At 33.3% G+C, this 19,515-nt stretch overlaps 1 protein-coding gene across 6 annotated transcripts in view; it reads left to right on the top strand.

The window, feature by feature from the left end:
• Positions 1-19,515, top strand: part of KAT6A (lysine acetyltransferase 6A) — a 146,500-nt gene that overhangs the window by 1,709 nt on the left and 125,276 nt on the right. For 3 of the 6 annotated variants that reach the window (XM_031950767.1, XM_031950769.1, XM_031950768.1), the window contains exons 2-3: positions 608-844; positions 961-1,900. In XM_031950767.1, the coding sequence (XP_031806627.1) occupies positions 1,301-1,900 (600 nt within the window). In that variant the 5' untranslated portion in view covers positions 608-844; positions 961-1,300. The remainder of the gene's footprint in view (positions 1-607; positions 845-960; positions 1,901-19,515) is intronic. The other 3 variants (XM_031950766.1, XM_031950765.1, XM_031950763.1) reach the window with 3 other exon arrangements.

The following is a 19,515-nucleotide window of genomic DNA, read 5'->3' as shown; positions in this document are numbered from 1 at the left end:
TTAGTTAAGGGCTTTCTGTCTGGACAGCAGCCTGAGAGTCTTGAGGTCATATTTGTGTGACTTTTCCCTCCCTTATTATATGTTAAAACCAGTCATTAAATTTTTTTCTGTGCTCTACAGTTGACACGGAGGTGATTTGTTAGTCTTATCACTGATATTTCTTTGATCCTGAACAAGTCCTTTAAAACCTCTGAATTTTATCTGCAGACTAGATGCTAATATTTTCCTTTTGATAGTTGTTTAGCTGATAGTTCATAGTGTTTGAATTTTTATAGAAGTTCAACATAAATTAAATTATTGCTTGCAAAGTATTTTAAGCACCCAGAAATAGTAAAATAAAACAACAACAACAACAAAAAAACTTTTTTGTTTTGGCTTTTATTACTTTATCTGAGTTGTCTAGTGTTTTTTGTTGCTTCCATTTAGGACTCATAATAGTATTGTACTTGAAACAAGATTTGAATTTATATGTAAATTGTGTTTCCTGTTTTTTCTAATGTATAAAGTAGTAAAGTTTTTAAAGTTTGATTTTGTATTGATTGAGTGATAGTCTAAAAATTCTGGAATTCTTTTGGAGATGGTAGATTCACTGTTGATTTCATTTCAGGATTCTTTCCACTAAATCTGTCCATTTGCTGAAGTATCGAATGTTTTCTTGGGGGAAGATATCAAGGAGCAGCTCAGTTGAAATTCACAGACTGGTGAGCAAGGGTTGTAGAAGATAGCTTAGCTGGCACCCTTCACGGAATTTGAATTCATTGATTGTTTTCAAACTGTTACTACCTTTTTGTTGGTGTTTAGGACTGATTTGGAACATTTTTACTGGAAACATCTTCCTCATAAGGTATCAAACACTGGGCTAGGCACATAAGTGCTTATTAAATTATCTCTCTTTGTTTAGATAGATTTGTATATTTTAGGGCAGATTGACATGAAACTGACATTTTGATTTTCTTTCAGGTGTAAGGTACACATTTTTCTCATGTGAGCCTGGACATCAAAAGGAGCTGTGAGATGATCTGATTTCTGTGCACCTTTTGAGGAAAACCCTGTCTCTCCAGTGCTCTTTAGGAATCTATTGGGAAATATGCAGACATTTCAAACATTATATTGGTTTGGTTTTTAAATTAGAAGTGGAAAAGTGTTCTTGTTTCTGAAAGGAGGAAGGATTCAGGCCAGAAAACTGTATGCTATGGTTAACTGGTTCCCAACCTCCGAGAATCTTTTTTTCCATGGTGTGAAACATATTCAGCATCAGGATAAGGGATAACGACTCTATGGATATACAGAATTCTTCACCATGGTAAAACTCGCTAACCCGCTGTATACGGAGTGGATATTGGAGGCGATCAAAAAAGTAAAGAAGCAAAAACAGCGTCCTTCAGAAGAGAGGATATGCAATGCCGTGTCTTCGTCCCATGGCTTGGACCGGAAAACTGTTTTGGAGCAATTGGAGTTGAGTGTTAAAGATGGAACAATTTTAAAAGTCTCAAATAAAGGACTCAATTCCTACAAAGATCCTGATAATCCTGGGCGAATAGCACTTCCTAAACCTCGGAACCTTGGAAAGTTGGATGGCAAACAAAATGTGGATTGGAATAAACTTATCAAACGGGCAGTTGAAGGCTTGGCGGAATCCAGCGGTTCAACCTTGAAGAACATTGAACGTTTTTTGAAAGGTCAGAAAGATGTGTCTGCATTGTTTGGGGGCAGTGCTGCCTCTGTCTTTCACCAGCAGTTACGATTGGCTGTCAAACGTGCCGTTGGCCACGGCAGACTACTTAAAGATGGACCTCTTTATCGGCTCAACACTAAAGCGGCCAATGTGGATGGGAAAGAGAGTTGTGAGTCTCTTTCCTGTCTACCTCCTGTGTCTCTCCTTCCTCATGAAAAGGATAAGGTAAGTGTCATGTGCCTTAGCATTCTTTTATAGAGGGTAAAATATGAAGATACAAATTACACCATAACTGGCCTAATGTGTTTTTTATGTGCAACATTGGGATTTGGGATCTTTTTTTACAGTTATTAATGCTTTGTTTTATTTCTCTTGGGTAAGTTCTGTATGGGATCATTAATAGATAATAATTTATTTTCTCATATTTGGCAATACTTCATTTTATGCTTCAGTTGGGGAATAATGATGATAATATGATTCTGCCTAAAAATGCATATTTTTCAGGATATTTAGAGTGTCATTAAAAAGGAGCAAAACTTTAAAACTTCTGACAAGTAGTTCTTTGGATCTATTTCGATATGGAAGATGACCTGCTGATCATTGGATACCAGAGAGTAAAGGAATTCTAAATCTGAAACCCATATTGAGTGTTATGCTTATACTGAAATTGTGATTGACTTTATGGCAAAGAGTAGTACTTCTAACGAATACCTGTTTTTTAGTCACATGACAGTTTTCAGTGTCAAGTCTTTGTAAGTGTTCTGCTCCCTTTTATCATGGGCTCTTGCTGTTTTAGTGTGTTTTCAAATCCTGATTTAGTGGATTTTTAGCATATGAAATAGTTAAATATTTTAGTCATTTTGAGTTGCAGTGGAAATGTGTTTTTTTTTTTTTTTTTACCATAGGCTTTTTGCATTTCACATCAGAGTAACTGATGTTACTGAAAATATATCTTCTTTGGGTAAATTATATTTGTGAAAATTTCAAGGATAACAATGTAGGAGTGATTTGAATTTGTTTCCTCAACTCTGTGTTTCATTTATTTTATTGATTGTTAGCTTCACAAACTGAAATCTGCTTTTAGAATTCCGACATATAACAAAGATTAGTATAAAATTAGTATATTAGTATTGTAAGTTTCTCTTTTACTTAAAAAACCTTGGATACTACTTCTAAGATCATTAAGTTAAAAACTAAAAAAGTAGAAAAATATCTAAATTTGACCTAAATTCATGCCAGGTGTTATGACCCACCATGTGCAGACTTTTAAAAAGCCATTGAAAGCCATTTTAAAAATTTCAATTTAATCCTATATAGAAGTGGCACCATTGTTTTTATCTCATTATTTTGTTTTATTTATTTATTTATTTATTTATTTTTACTGATTTTAGCCTCAAAAATTAATCTAGTTGAGCCATATAAAAATGCTAAGTATCCTAGTCATTTGAACACATGTTGAACATGTAGTAAAACTTTATGGTGAACAAAGAATTGAAATATTTGATTCCATATTTCAAGAACTTTTTATCTGTAAGAAGCATGGTCAGACTTGAGAATTGAAGGCGAAATTTAGATGAAGGAAATTTTGAATACTACTATTTTTGCTGAGTGAAGTAATTGATATGTGAAAGTAATCTGTAGTTTGTCCATGTTAATTTTTCATTCTATGTTTAAATATATGGGTTATTATTGTTAACATAAGCAACTAGTTAATGTAGATTAAATAAAAGTGGTGTTTATCCTATGAGTGAAGATTTGTAACCCAAAGGTTATAAAGCTAGAAGAGACTTTACGGATTATCTAATTTATAGATTTATAATTTATAGATATATTTATATATCTAATTCAACTTTCTTATTTTTTAGTTGAGGAACTGTCCCTTACCTAAGGGTCCTTAGCTAACTAGGAACAAAATTGGGACCAGACACCAGTTTTGTTTTGTTATTTTACTCATTTCACTATATTCTGCTCCAGGTATTTCACAGATGAAGAAACTGCAACACCAAGATATTGATAGGATCAAAGTTCTTAAAGATTTATTTTTGTAACTTGCTCAAGGGAATGCACGCTAAGGACAAAGCCTCCAAAGTCCTGATTTAGTCTCAAATTCTAGGAACCAGCAGGATTACCAACATGCAAAATAAAAAACCTTAAAAGTTCATTATTGAAGACTGTATGATTCTTGAGGGCAGGAACTGTCATTTTTTCATCCTTGTATTCCCAGATCCTCACATACTTCCTTCTATGTGGTGGGAAGCTCTTAATAATTGTCTATTGAATTGAATTATCTGGAGTGCTCTTCTCAAGGGAAATGTTCCATCAACTTAAGTTTATATGATTTGAGTGCCTTTCTCTTAAATCATTGTATTGCTGAGAGAGCATTTAAAATCTCACAGGACTTATGGCTCTTATCTTTTTTGGCTGAAGAACCTTAATCAAGTCACTTAAGTTTTCTGAGCCAGACTTTCTTCAATTGTAAAATGGAAATGATAATTCTTGTACTAATACCTACGGCATAAGGTTGTTGCTAAGCAATTGTTTTGTAAATCTTAAAGTGCTATAGAAATATGAGATATGGCTCTGTTAACTTGGTATGTAAGATTCATATTCATATGATTGAGCAAGATGTGTTTACACTTTTTTATATAACATTAACACATCATTAAATTCTGAGTTGATAAAGAGTTTGAACATGAAAAAAATGTTCCAAGTCAAGTAGGTTTTTGTATATGCATGCAGGTCACTGAAAAAAGTAATCATGGGATGACCATCTAAGAAATTTGGTTTAAAAATATCTTTGACATAAGGTGTATTTGGGAATCATCCTCATATTTTTGATAGTGAATTTCTTGAATAAAATTTTCTTAAAGTTTCATTCTAAAACAATGCAAAGTACTGTAGAGACTTCCCTTCTTCCCCTCAGCATATTGTATCTGTTTTTCTCCTTTTTGAAGTACTGTTTTACAAAACTGTTTGGGGCTCTCTTAAGAGCCAAACAGTGAACTCTGAAAAATTATTTTATGGTATGGAAAAAAAAAAAAGCATAAATGGTCAATGGTTGGAGTTAAAAACAAGGTATTGCCTTCTTTGGAATAGTACTACATTATATCAACTAGATAAAAGTATGAGATAATAAAGTTAAACACAAGAATCTTTCAAGTCTTCCTGATAGTTATGCAGAATAACCTGAGGAGATACTTTTCTTTTTTTTTCTATTCCATATAAGAGTAATATCTAAAAATTCTGTTAATAATTTGAAATACATTAAGCTGTTTGGTTTAACAGGGTATATAAACTGAATATGTAATTTTTGGGCAGCAGAATAATTTTTTTTCCCCTGAAAGGTCACTGTTGAGAAAAATTTCATATTTTAAGTAATTTTCAGGATTCAGGGTTTTAATATCATGTTGATAAATAGTAAGAACTTGTCTGACAATTAAAAAATGATGTATGTATTTTAGGACAAAATTTTCTGAACCAGTTTTTGAGATGGATAATACATGATAAGTTCATAGTTATTCTGTGTACTACTTACTACAGAATAATATTAACTGATAACTTACCTTTGGCATTGATAAGCCATTTGTATTTTCTTTTCCTTTCTTTTTCTGTATTAAGTTGCAAAATTAGGATTGTGTTTAATCTTCAAGAAATTTTATATTTGAACATTTCCTTTGAAGATCATTTTTGCACAATAGGTTTTTTTTGGGGGGGGGGTTGTTTTTTACAGTGTTAAATTTGGGGGATTTGGAAAACATGATTTTAGTAAAGGATCTTTATTTGATACCCATCCTTTTTTTTTCTTATTGTGGAGAACTTAGATTGTTTGACCTTTAGGTTGTTTTTCTTTCTTTTTTTCTTTCTTTCTTTTTTTTGTTGTTGAAGCAATTGGGGTTAAGTGACTTGCCCAGGGTCACACAGCTAGGAAGTGTTAGGTGTCTGAGGTCAAATTTGAACTCAGGTCCTTCTGACTTAAGGGCTGGTGTTCTATCCACTGTGCTGCCTAGCTGCCCCCTGGTTCTCCTTTTCTTGCACAAATTCATCTTCTATTATTAAAAAGGCACATTTTCCTAAATAATGTATACTTAAAAAACAATCAAATTTCTTTTTTTCTTCTGTATTTATAGAATACTCACTTTATAACTAAAATTACTAATATGAATGGAGGAGGCTAGGAGTGAAATTTTGTCCAAGTGTATGGTGTACTAGAAAGAGTATTAATACATTTGAAGTTAGCAAACTTGATTTCTGCTCCTGGCTCAGTCACTCACCTGAGTTACTTTTGGCATTTCAATTTATGTATATACTTTTAATAGTACTTCAAGTTTTACAATTCTTTCCCTTTCTGAGAGGTAGATGGTATATAAGTTTTATCATCTTGATGAGGAAGATGAGGCTTAGAAAAGCTAAATAACTTGCCTATCCATGACCACAAAGTTATTTTTAATGTGGGAAATTCAAGTCTCCTTGTATATCCAGTGCTTGATTTTCTTCATTATGTTGCCTTTATTTTTTATTTTTAATTTTTTTCATAGTACTTTGTATATATACATATGTACGTTTGTTATCCATGTAAATTCTTTTTTTTTTTATGTATTTTCATATGAGTTATTTTTGCTGTCTTTATACTTAACACTTATGAGCTTTCGTTAACTTATCTTTAAAATGAGTTGGACTGGAATCATCTCCAAGTCTTTCCATTGCTTAAATCCTGTGAAGCCAGATGCTTCTTGGCCTTATTAAGAAAAATAACCATCATCTTAGAAATTTAAAAATGGACATTGAAAGGGACATAAAACTGCAAATACCACACATTTACTTGACTTGATTTTCTTACAGGCAGTTGGTTACCTTGTGTGTTAGTATTTTTCATTGTTCTCCACCTAAACCACCAAAATCTTTAGAGAGGGGCCTAATCTTTTACTGTCTATTTAGAGTTGGTTTTAAGAATTTTCTAGAAATATGAATTTACCTGAAATTTTAAAATATTAAAAAAATATTAAAAAAATTCCAGGTATATCTGCATGGTAGTGTCTATAGTGCAGCAGTAAAAATACATCTTTGCTTTAGTTCAAAGATGAGAAAATTAAAAGATTTACAGATTTTTGTGACTTTAGTTGTGAAATAAAGTCTTTCCACAGTATAACTTAAGCACAATATCAAATAGAATGTTTTTTCCCCTCTGTTATGAGGAACAAAAAATTAATTAGATAGAAGGATAAAAAAAAATTAGGACTCTGTACTGCTGAAAAATGAATTCCTACCTTATTCCTTTTGATCATGAAATTTGATCATAATTTTATTAGTTGTCTTTAATATTATGGGATACTTAATGGACTTCTTTTTTGGGAGGAGGGTTGGGAATTATAGGAATAGGCATTCTGATGCTGATATATTGGGGAACTTTAATCTACTTGGCTTTTCTGAGCTGGTTTGGTTTTCCTTACCTTAGACAGTCTGTTCAGTATTGACTAATTTTGATTTGATGAAGACACCCAATGTAAAGGAGGGGTAGAATTCAAGTGATTTACCAATCTCAGTTTCCCTTAGTAGTAGGGATTACAGGCAAAAGTTACCACACCCATCCTGAATGGATTTGATTTAAAATTTATTTTCCTTTGTTCCACTCTCCTATCTTCCACACAGAAAATGTGGTAAGAGATGATTAAATGGCACATACCTATTTTTCTCCATCATCAAACTGTAGTGACTTTTAAAATGCAATAAACTAAAAACATTGAGATAAATGTTTCTGCATTTTATTTACTCCTGAAATCTTTGACTCTGGACCAGATAATGGAATAATACATTGCTTACATTTCTATAGCGCATACACAAAGAATTTTGTTTATAATAAACATGTGCCTACTCCAAGTATAGTTATTTCTACTTTACAGATATAGAAACTGAAATAGACAGAAGAGATCATTTGATGTGCCAGAAGTTATTTTGTATCAATCAGAGTCTGAACTTGACCTCTTATCTTCTGACTATTAAGACCAATAGTATTTCCACTGTGGAATATTGTAAAGTTAGTGAATTCTTTGGAATAAAATTTTAGTTTTCTTAATTTTTCAGCTTGAAAAAAGAATGGGGACAGAGATGTCTTTGAATAAAGTATTAGATTAGTTTTCTATTTGATTTTTAGGAAAAAGATAATCAAGTGCAATTCATACACCTGTGCAATGACTTCTGTAGGCTGTCCAAGTGGTGTCATTTTGTTGTATTGACTGTTACCTGAAATAAGTTGGCCATTGACTGGGTTTAAGCCTCAGATTCTAATAGTTGTTTGTCACAATGAGATTTGACCTCTAGCATATTAACAATTAAGAATGATAATCAAAGATTGTTAATCCTGAAGAAATTGATAAGGTTTTTTGTTGTTTTTAAAAGCAGAATGTTTTATTACAGACTTTATAGTAAATTTATTTCTCATGATCCATAATAAAATCATATCTTAGGTAAGAAAAATATACACAAGTCTACCTAAATTACTTTTTTTCTGATATTTTATCACTGTGATTAGTGAAGAGGCTAAGTAGTAGCTGTTTTTGGATTGAGAGATGTGTGTTTTTCTCTGGTTGGCAGCTTGGCAAAATGATTGTTTGGTGTTATGTTGAATTCTTGTTTTATCAAATATGTTCAGAATAGTCAACAAATTATATGAAATGACACAGTAGTTACAAGTGAAGAGACATGTTTTTACACAGTTTTAAAATTGGTTAGGAGAGCAAATATGCTGTATAGTAGAAATAAATTGGAATGCTACCTTTTAAAATTACAGATTTTTATTCTTATGATTTGGGGATCACTAAATTGTTATGCTGAAAATGAAGAAGGCTGTGTCAGTATGCACATAAATTCCATGGAGTGAAACTTTCCTTAACCATTTATCATTGATCTTCTGTGATTCATAACGGCAGGGAAGTTGTGACAGAGTCAATCGTATATCATGATATTTCGACCATTCCAGTCATCTACTTAAAAGACTGTCTATAGATATTTATGTCTCCAGTATGTATACACATACACTATCATCCGTCTTTTTTCCACTGGTGACTATTTCATAGAATCGTAAGAGTATGGATTTAGACTTGGAAGGGACCTTAGAGATCATTAGATACAATTCCCTTTTTTTACAGATGAGGAAACTGAGGCACAGAGAGGTAAAGTGACTTATCCGGGGTCATAGTAAATGTTTGAGGCAGGATTTGAACCCATGTCTTCCTGACTCCAGGGCTAGTCCCCAATCTACTATGCTATGCTGCCTCTCATCAGCTGCTCCAGGTGAGGATTTAAATTCATTACCTTGGCATTTCTTGCCTTTGTACTGCTTCACAAGTACCATGTGCTAATGTAATGCCATTTTGGAACTTTTCATACCAGTCATTTTAGCCATCCATTCTAGCTTGCACTATCTTCTATTCTTTCTCGTTAAAACAATAACAGATTATAGAGAGCAAGCTTTCTCGACATATTGATTGAAGGACTATAAATGTCTGTCTTAATATATTTTTTATTTTTCATGACAAATTCTCATGAAAAAATGAATAGAAAACTAAAATACCAGATAATGAATTTTTCACCAGGTTTGCCATTTGATTTTCATTTGGCCCATCCAGCTTTTCATGATTTCAGGGGAATAAATAAATCATAGGTACAGATCTATAAATCAGGAAAATATTATTCTTTCAATATTTATACTACTTGAATTTGTGAGAATACTCTTGATATCCTTTGAATCCGCCCCCCCCTCCCCCTTTTTTTTTTTTCTGTAAAATTTTTAGAAACCATAAACTGACTTAGTTCTTGTCAGGCTGATAGAACTCAAACCAAGTTCCATTTACTAGCCTTGATCAGAAATTGACATTTTAAAAAAATTTCTGATCAAGTAGATGATTTTGCAAGTCATTGTAAAATATGACAATAACATTTTTTATGCTGTATTTTGAAATATTTTAGGAATGAACACATGGTAAATATAAAGACTAGGAGTTCCGTTCTGATAAAGTTGTTTATATGTTGGCTACTCTTGGGTGGAGTCATTGCACAAAGGATTTGTAGCAGATGAAGTATCATAATTAGACTAAGAGCGACTTCACCCTTCTGCCGTCGTTGTCCCAGCTGGAGCAGGATTAGGATTCATTCTGTTGCAGCTGGTTCCCAGGAAAATTAAGGCTGTTCCTTCTGGCTTTCTCCTTTGACAGAAAAGTCATAGCTTCCAACATATGGTTTTCATCACCACTGTACATAATTTTGGAAATTCAAATCCAAAGAATTATTTTCAACTTTACATTAGAGAACAGGTGAATCAGTTCATAATACAATACTGGTGAGTCAGTCATGCTATTACATGCTGATTTTCTGAACATATTGAAGGATGATATGCCATGCAAGAGATATGATTTTGGGGTGAAATAATATTAAATGCTTTTCAAATGAGTGGAATAAACCCACATTTTCTTCAGCATGCCTGGAAGAATGTGACTGTGTGTGTGTGTGTGTGTGTGTGTGTGTATGTATGTGTATATATATATGTATGTATGTATGTATATATATATTGCATCTGATTTGTGTCCTCCATATACATTTTACATTAATTTTCAGGAAAAAAACCTCATCTTCTAAATTTCCTAAAATCATAGAATTTTAGAGATTATGCAGTTCAACTCTATCATTTTACATCTGAAATAACTAAAGCTCAGAGAGATTATGTGACTTGGCCAAAGTCATATAGCTAGTTAGTGTTGGAGGCAAGCCTACAATCATCTTGGTGTCCCAGTTTGCAGTTCATTGCACGTTTCCAGTATGTCATGATGCCACATACATGCTAGCATTTTATAAGATAATAATAATGTCAATAAGACTTCTAACAAAAGTCATAGGGTAAACTATAATCTAGAGAATATTTGTGAACCATAAATATATAAATTAACTTATTTCATTGTTTGACTACAACTGTGGTGCAATAATAGCTGAAAAAAATTAGGAGGAAGTCTGCTTTAATATGGAAAGTTAAAAGGATTAGAAAGTTTTTTGATTAAAAATTAGAAGGAAAGTATAAAATAAACTACTAAAGAATTTGCATGTTTAAATAAACTGTACTAGTTGAATCCTTGTTAGTGTTAGAGGTGAGACTTCATTTGTTCTGTAGGATAGAATTGACTTTTAATTGCAAAGTATATTTCTTAGAACCTTATATTCTTGAAACTTGGATAACAGGAATATCCCAAATTTTCTTTTAATTATTTAATGAAGTTATTCATTAACAATATGAGTAAACTAGGAGGTGGAAGGCTAGACTTCATTATTGTGTACATAGCATTTTGACTGTTGAGTGTGTTAAGAGAAATTGTATTATAAATGAACAAAAATCAAAGAGAATGCCAGGATAATAGCAGGTTTTCTGACTTTTTTGGTTCTCATGATTCTAAATAGTTGATATTTTTTATCACTTTCATTTTTTAGTATTAAATTTGAATTTTGGGAGTTAAAAGATTTCACAACAGAGTTAAAGTTGGGGGAATTTTATGGTGAAATAATTGGCTGATTTTAAGGTCAGTAGTGAGACTCTATTGTTAAAGAGAAAATAACTGATGTCTAGGCACTAGACTATCTGGCAGCTAAAAATCTGTATGTGTGAAAGGAGACAGCTGATTCCTTTGACCTTTACCCTCTGTGCAGAAGTGGATTCAGTGTGTGGCGGTGTTATCATTGCATGTACTATAGGCTTTTGCATCTCCAGGGGATCGTGAACTGTATTTGACCCAGAGAACAGCTATAAGTGTTAGTTTTTAATCCATTCTGCTTAGTAGAGTATATGTTTTCTTTTTTCTCAGTCATTGGCTGCAAGGAGGTACTTAATGCCTTATGAGTTTCCTAGTACCTATGAAGTCTTTTGCAAATTTAGTGTACTGTTATTGTGGTTCCCAATTGTTTCTGCTATTAGGCACCTGATTTAGTTTCAGACTGTCTTTTACTTTTATACTCATTACTTCGCTTCCTCAAGCAGAGAAAGTTTTTGGTCAATTTTTTGTTGCTTTCAAACTGAACTTTTTTCTTATGGCCCAGTTAATGGTATTTCTTTACTAGTGGCACTCTCAAAACTTGAAATAAGGGAATTTTTTTTTTTTTAAAGTAGTAATATTCAGCCATGTAAAATGAAGGAAACCTGTCTTCAGGAAGAATCATTATTCATCATTAAACCAATTGCATTATCAGTTGTTTGCATAATGATTATACTCCAATTTCAAAGCCCTTCTAACCAGATTGCATCCAGAATTGTGGTCTATGTTGCTTTGGGGCTCATGACCAGGTCATTTTTTTTCAGCTGTGGTATGAGGTTGCAGGTAACTTTCCTGTAGTATAACAAAAAGAATCTCTGGATTTGAAGTTAAGGGATCGGGGTTTGAAATTTACTGTGGTTCTTACTACTTCTGTGACCTTCCTCAAATCACATAAATTAATTTCTTCTGTAAAAATGAAGATTTTGGACTTGATGGCTCCTGCTATTTGGCCATATTGTGGTGATGACCTAAGATTCTTGAAATTTATTTCAGAAAACTATTCAACAACAAACAAGTATTTTTTAAGCCTCTACTGTGTGCCAGGCACTGTGGATAAAGAGAAAGGAAAAAGAGTTTCTGTCTTTCGAATAGATAACAATCCAATGGGAGTGATACAATACAGCTATGTACATATAAGCTTTATACTGGATAAATAGGATGTAATCTCTAAGGCAAGACCCTGAGGGGAACTGGGGAGGGTTCTTTTTTAAATACAAAATGAGAAAAGAAAAAAAAAGTACATATATAGTAAACATAAGAGAGCATTCAATAAAACCTAAATAATAAATACTATACATTTTTTTCAAAGCTGTCCAGCTTTTCTTTGCTTCCTTGTAGGTTTTCTTTTATTTTTCACTGTTTACTTTTAAACTTTATTTTTCCCTTCTCTTCCGTACCCCTCTTTCTCTCCCCTCTCCCAAAGGCTACTATTAAGCCTGGATACACACACACACACACACACACACACACACACACACACACACACATACACACATTCATATACATAGATATCTATAAACATACATATGTGTAAGGCTGTACTATGCTTATTTTCTCCTGTCATCTGTTTCTCTTAAGGTGAATAGCATCTTCCCTCAAACATCGAGTCTTTTCATATTTTTTTTAAATGAAAATTCAACATTTCCCATGCCATAGCAGTATTCCAACTCAATCACAACCTGAGAGTTTGTCTATGAAAAATTTTTCCCCCTATTTTCTTCATTCCTTCTATTCTTGGCTACATAGATTTTGTTTATATAAGAAAATTTTAATTTAAAAGAATTGAAATTATCCTTTCTATACTTCAACAGAGCTTTCACCTTGTAATACAGTTTAAAGCCTGTTGCTGCTGAATCTGCTTCTTTTACATCTATTTTTTCTGGTTTCTTTGAAGCTCCTGATGTTTTGTTTTTCCATATGAACATCATTAATTTTTCTTTTTATACTCTTTATTCACAATAGTATTTTATTATTCCAAATACATGTAAAAGATATTTTTTAGCATTTTTTTTTTTTTTAAGTTTTGTGTTCTGGGAAGGATTTCTTTCAGAAGGTAAGGCTTTTGCTAGAGAATTTAAGAGTTCCAGGGAAGCCAGGAGGAAGAAAATTTCCATTCATGGGGGATCTCCAGTAAAAAAGATTAGAGTTGGGAGTAGTATTTTATGTGTAAAACTAGGAGACCAGTATTGAATTGTAGAAGAAGGAAATAAAAACATAAGAAGATAAGAGGCCACATTGTGAAGAACTTTAAAAGCCAAACAGGTGATTTTATATTTGATCTTGAAGGATCATAAGGAGCCACTGGAGTTCACTGACTGTGGTGTAAAGGGAAGTAACACAATCATATTTGTTTGTTAGAAAGGTTGTTTTTGGCAGCTGAGTAGAGGATGGACCAGACTGGGAAGAGACTTGAGTCTATTTTGAATTTTCTGGACCAATTAGCAGGCTGTGGCAGTAGTTCAGGTTTAAGTTGAAAAGGATCTGTACTAGGGTGGTAGCTGTGTGGTAGCTGTATGAATTGAGAGGAGGGGACTTGATTTTATAGGAAATATTTTGGAGTAAGAATGGACATGATTTGACAACTGATTGGATATGTGCAGTGAAAGACAGAACTTGAGGATGAAGCGTTTTTTTTTTTTTTTTTTTTTTTTTTGGTTTGTTTTTTGTTTTAAGTTTTTGAGTTTTTGAGGCTTTGTTGTAGGTTGGTGGTTCCTTGATACAAATAGGGAACTTCCGAAGAAGTTCTGAAGAGGGCAGTTTTTGGGGAAAGATGAGTTTAGCTTTGTACATATCAAGTTTAGGGTATTTCTGAGATATCTAGTTCAAGATGTCCAGGAGGCGTTTGGAAATGTGAAATTGGAGGTCAGAAGAGAAGTTAGGGGATGGATAAGTAGATTTGAGAATCACCAGCATAGAGAGAATAATTGAATCCATGGAAACTGATAAGAGATGTATGGAGAGAGCAGTGTTTCTCAAACTTTTTGTCATTTGCATTCTTAAATTATTGAGGATCCCAAAGAGCTTTTGTTTGTGACTGTTATTTTTATTGTTCTATACTATATAAGAATTTCAATATAATGGGTTTCCTTTATCATCTTATATATTTTATTTAATGCATTTAAAACATTATCCTGAGAAGGGTTCTATAGGTTTCATCAGACAGCCAAAGAGGTCCATGATACTAAAGGGTCCAATTGATACAGGGAATAAGAATGTTTGTACTAAATGATAGAAGATTTGAGTAAAGGAATATCTTTACCTGGAGTTTGAGTATAGTAGTGACATAGATAGACCTATGCACTAGGAAAATCACTTTGGCAACTGTGGAGGATGGCTTAGGGGAGAAATTTGAGGCAGGGAGACCAATTAGGAGATTATTGTAATTACTCCAGACCAGAGGTGATGAGTTCCTGAACTCTGGTAGTAGGATAAGTAGTTTAATCAATCATTTATATGTTAAAACAACAACAACAACAACAACAACAACAAAAAACTACAAGATTTGGCAGTTGAATGGATATGTGGTGTGATTGGTATGGAGAGTGAGAATCTGTGACAGTGAAGATGACATAAAGTTTGCAAACCTGGGTGACTGAAAGGAAGGTGGTGCCCTTGACAGTAACTGGAAAAGAAACGATGTAATGAGATCTGAAAGTGTAGCACATAAAACCAGCTATACTTGCTTGTTCATCTTGTGTGACTCATTCTGTACCACCCTAAACAAAAATAGGTTAAATGGGAATTGTATTTACTGGTCACTACCTAGAATGCCTGCTGTTCTCTTGAGAGGCTAACTGGGATTGGGGATTTGCTGCTGAAGAACACAGGAAATTTTTTCCAGTGACACTTGCACATCTCTAATGGTGTATGGTAATAGCTCTAGGGTATATCTGTCTTATGAGACTAATGACTGTCTCAGAAAAGGGGAGATTGTGAACCAAGGATATGGAGTGTGGAAAAGTGATTTGCTGAAGATTTTATAGCTAGTTAGTAACAGAATTAGGGATAGGGACCATCTTCTCATTCTGACTTTTAGTGTAGCTTTCATTTTGTTATATTAAATTGACTGCCATAACAAAGCAGAAAGTTGAGCATATTTGGAAATTCTTGTTTAAAAAAAAGTTTGATTTAAAATGTAATAGGCTAGAGGTAATTCTGAAAAACAATGAAACGTTTTGAAAATGTTAATCAGGTTTATTAGATAGGTAAGGTGGGAAAGAGCTTGTTTTTAAGCTTACATGGTGAATTAGCTTTTCTTTTTTCAGTTTAAAAAGTCACATTTTTCTAACTTTAGCATCATGAAAACAAAAAGGAGATAGCTTTAGGAAATGTTAAGAATTTTCAAAATAATTATTGGCTAGATTTTCTTCTCTTTTCTTTTTATCAATTGTTCTTTGTTTCTCTATCCCATTACATTCAAGCCTAGTTTAATGATATATCTTCAACTTTATATTCATTTCTGTCAACAGGTTGTCTTGTGATTGCTTAACCACTTTGTGCTTAATGATTTTCTGAAATAATTCAGTTATACAGTCATTTCTTTTTTACATTTAAATTTATTTATTTTTAATACATATTGCTTTATGAATCATTTGGGGGAGAAAAGTCAGAACAAAAGGGGAAAACTATGGGAAAGAAAAAAACTTAAAAAAGAAGTGAACATGCCATGTGTTGCTTTACTATCAATCTCCATAGTTCTTTTTCTAGATGCAGATGGCATTTTCTGTGCAAAGTCTATTGGGATTGTTTTGGATCCCACCAAGTTTTTCATAGTTGGTCAATAGCATTCTTGTTGTTATAGTGTATAATGTCCTGGTTCTGCTTATATAGCTATTTCTTAAGCCTACTCTGTGTGTAGAACCATCCTAAGCACTGGGGATTCAAAGATGGGAAACCATTGATAGAAACCCTACCCTTAAGGACATTACATAAATAAAGATAATACAAATTACAATGTGATAGGACAAAAAGAGATCCAGACAAAGTAATCCAAAATTTGAAGAGAAAGAGCTCAGGGAAGGAATGATAGAATAATTAGCTCTCATTTGGGTCTTGAAGGAAAAAGAGGATTTTTAACAGGATATATAGGGCCTCCTGGTAGTATTTAGGTTCAAAATATGACTTAAAGAGGACAAGATTGGAAGGCCAGAAGGACTTAGTCCTTTTCTTAGTCCAGAAGGAGATCATTGCAAAGAAGAAATGGAGTTTGGAGCCATAATGTGGTTTTACAAATGTTTTACATATATTCTTATTTAACACATAAAAACCTTATGAGGTGTGCATTGCACATATTAATATCTTTATACATAAATAAACTGAGTTTTTGAGGGTCATATGGCTGTTGTCCGATAATAGTAGAACCTAGATTTTTTCTGAGTACTATAGCTCACCTCCTTCAAAAACAAAATGTGAGGTGTCAGGGGGAAGGTCCCTACCAATCCTGGGAGATAATGAGAAGCTTCCTGGAGAAGGTGGCATTTGAATTGGATTTTAAAAGATAAGCAGAAAATGAGCAGAATAGGAGGGGAGGGTATTTTGGGCAAAAGGAGTAGGGTGAATACTGATAAAGAAGTATGAGAACTCTGGCTGGGTATAAGAACTTATGTGGGGGTGGGAGAAGAAGAAAAAGAGGAGAAGAAGAGGGGAAGGAGGAGGGGGAGGGGGAGAGGGAGAATATGTTTGTATGTATGTATGTGTACTTTTTATGGACAAGTCAGAAAATCCCATCAACAATTTAAACCCTTCAAATGGTTGTTGTTCAGTCATGCCTAACTTGTTGTGTCACCCCTGGACCATCACAAGCCAGGCCCTCTGTCTCCTGAAGTTTGTATGGTTGCCACAAACATTATAATTTATATTGACTTGCTAAAAGTTCCTGCCTAAATTCCCTGCCTTGCCATTATTTTTATGGCATGGAGCTACATCCAGGTCCAAAATGATATTTTCCTTTGTTAGTTAAACTTAATTTTTAAATAAAAAAAATTTTTTTTAAACAACAGCCATTTCCTAGTACCTTTCTTCTACTCAATAAAGAAACATCATGATTATAAACTTGACTTTCAAAACCTTACCTTTCTTTTCTTTTTCCTTTCCTTTTTTTTTTTTTTTTTTGGCTTTCATCATTTTTTTATTATAGTTTTTTATTATAAGATATATGCATGGGTAATTTTTCAGCATTGATAATTGTAAAACCTTTTGTTACAATTTTTCCCCTCCTTCCCCTCCCCCCATCCCCCCGATGGCAGGTTGACCAGTACATGTAACATGTTAAAGTATAAATTAAATACAATATATGTATACATGTCCATACAGTTATTTTGCTGTACAAAAAGAATCGGACTTTGAAATAGTGTACAATTAACCTGTGAATGAAATAAAAAATGCAGCCAGATAAAAATAGAGGGATTGGGAATTCTATGTAGTAAAACCTTTCCTTTCTATGAGAGGCACTAAAGTTCTCTCCTATTTCCTACCCTTGGAGGTCTCCCCTCTCCCCAATTCCTCCTCTCCACATACACTCATACCCAGAAACACAGTGGTTCAGAGGAAATTCCTGGAGAGCTAATCTAGGTTCATCTCAGCAGTCAAAAAGAACAAGTCTTTCTAAAACCCAGTGGAAAGGAGCACTGGATCTAGAGCCAAGGGATCTGTAATCAAATTCTGCTTCTGCTAAGTAGAATAACTGTAGATTTTATTGTTCATGTAATTTCAGGCAGATTTTGGTTCTCAGTTTCTTCATTTGTACAATGAGGGACTTGGTTTTGTAATTTCTAAAATCCTATCTAGCTCTATAATTTATGGTGTTAGTAAATAATTATTACTTTGCTAAGTAATATCCTCGAAGGTCATTAGGAAGAAAAAAGGGGTTCACAAAAGGCAAGTTTTTAGTTGACTCTAAAATATAAGACCTCCATTTTTCTTTAAATTGCTATTTTTTAAAATGATAAAGGGGCTTTGGAAGGCCAGCCAAATCATTGTTTGATAGAACTGGAAGTCAGGACAAAAATCTTAGACTCCAAAAAACATAGCTGTGATAATAAGTGGAAAATGAAGGATTTAGAAAACCTCAGAATAGCTTTGCAAATTTTCATATTAGTAGACTATCTAGTATTCTGGTCAGCTTGAGACAATTTTAGTTCTAGAGGAAATTGCAAATGGTCAAATTTATTTCTGTTAAGTTCAGAGCCTTTCTTGAGTGTGCAATGTATTCTGAATAATTTGTTAAATAAAATGGGTAGGTATAAGAGAAATAGAAATCAAAAGATGTTGACATTTACATATCGTGTTACAACATAGAAGAGGACGCATGGAGTAATGTATAAAGTGTTAACCTCAAAGTCACTACTGAGTTTGAATGTTGAAATCTGTGTTCAATGCTTTGCCACTGACAGATGAATGAATGAAAATAATTTATGATGGGCTTATTGTGTGCCAAACAGAATACTAATTGCTGTGACAAAAACAAAGATAGTTCCTTAGCTCAATGAGCTTACTTTCTAAAAAAGGAGAGATATTATATACAAGGAAACAGGGACCAGGTAGGGATACTTTGGCTTTGAAGTTACCTAGATTGTGTGGTTGTTCCCTGAACCAAGCACTTAATCTCACAGTTCCCCAGGTAACTCTCTTATATTATAAATTTCAGAACAGTTGTTGATCTTATTGGTAGAAGTTTCTTCTTGATGGGAGTTTCCTACATGAATGAAATCAGATGTTGTCCTCCTTGCCCCCCAGACAGTAACAGTAAAAACCCATCATTATTACAACACAAGATATGAATGAAAACAGATAGTATAGTGCAAAACATGCAAGAACATCTTTGTTTGGTCAAGAATTGATCAGGTACTTAATAGAATGTTTTTGTGCAGTCATGGAGAATCCTAATATGCCTGCTCCCTTATTCATACAGACTTCTTTGGGGGTGAGGGTGGTTAGAAAAATTGAAATATATATGATTTTTAAATACCCATTAATAAATCTAAAATAATTTTGGTAAAGGAATTTAGGAATACAATAAATTATTTAACTTGATTTGTTCATAAATTATGTTTGGTATATTTAGATGAGTAAAGCTTCAGAACAAACTCCCCCTTTGAATTCAGCTCTTCCTGACTGAGCCTAGAACTCTACCTCTCTCCCCCTCCCCCAAAGCTCAGCAAAATGAAGTGACTGGCTCAGGTCACCGGTTTAGGATTGGGATTTGCTTTAAAGAGACTTGGGAAAATCTTATAGAAGGTGGTGTTTTACCTGGAATTTGAGGGAATCCAGAGAATC

Source organism: Sarcophilus harrisii, chromosome 2, assembly GCF_902635505.1.
Source record: "Sarcophilus harrisii chromosome 2, mSarHar1.11, whole genome shotgun sequence".
Classification (NCBI taxonomy): domain Eukaryota; kingdom Metazoa; phylum Chordata; class Mammalia; order Dasyuromorphia; family Dasyuridae; genus Sarcophilus; species Sarcophilus harrisii.
The sequence above is the reverse complement of the archived record's forward strand: the minus strand, read 5'-3'. Positions and strand labels throughout refer to the sequence as shown.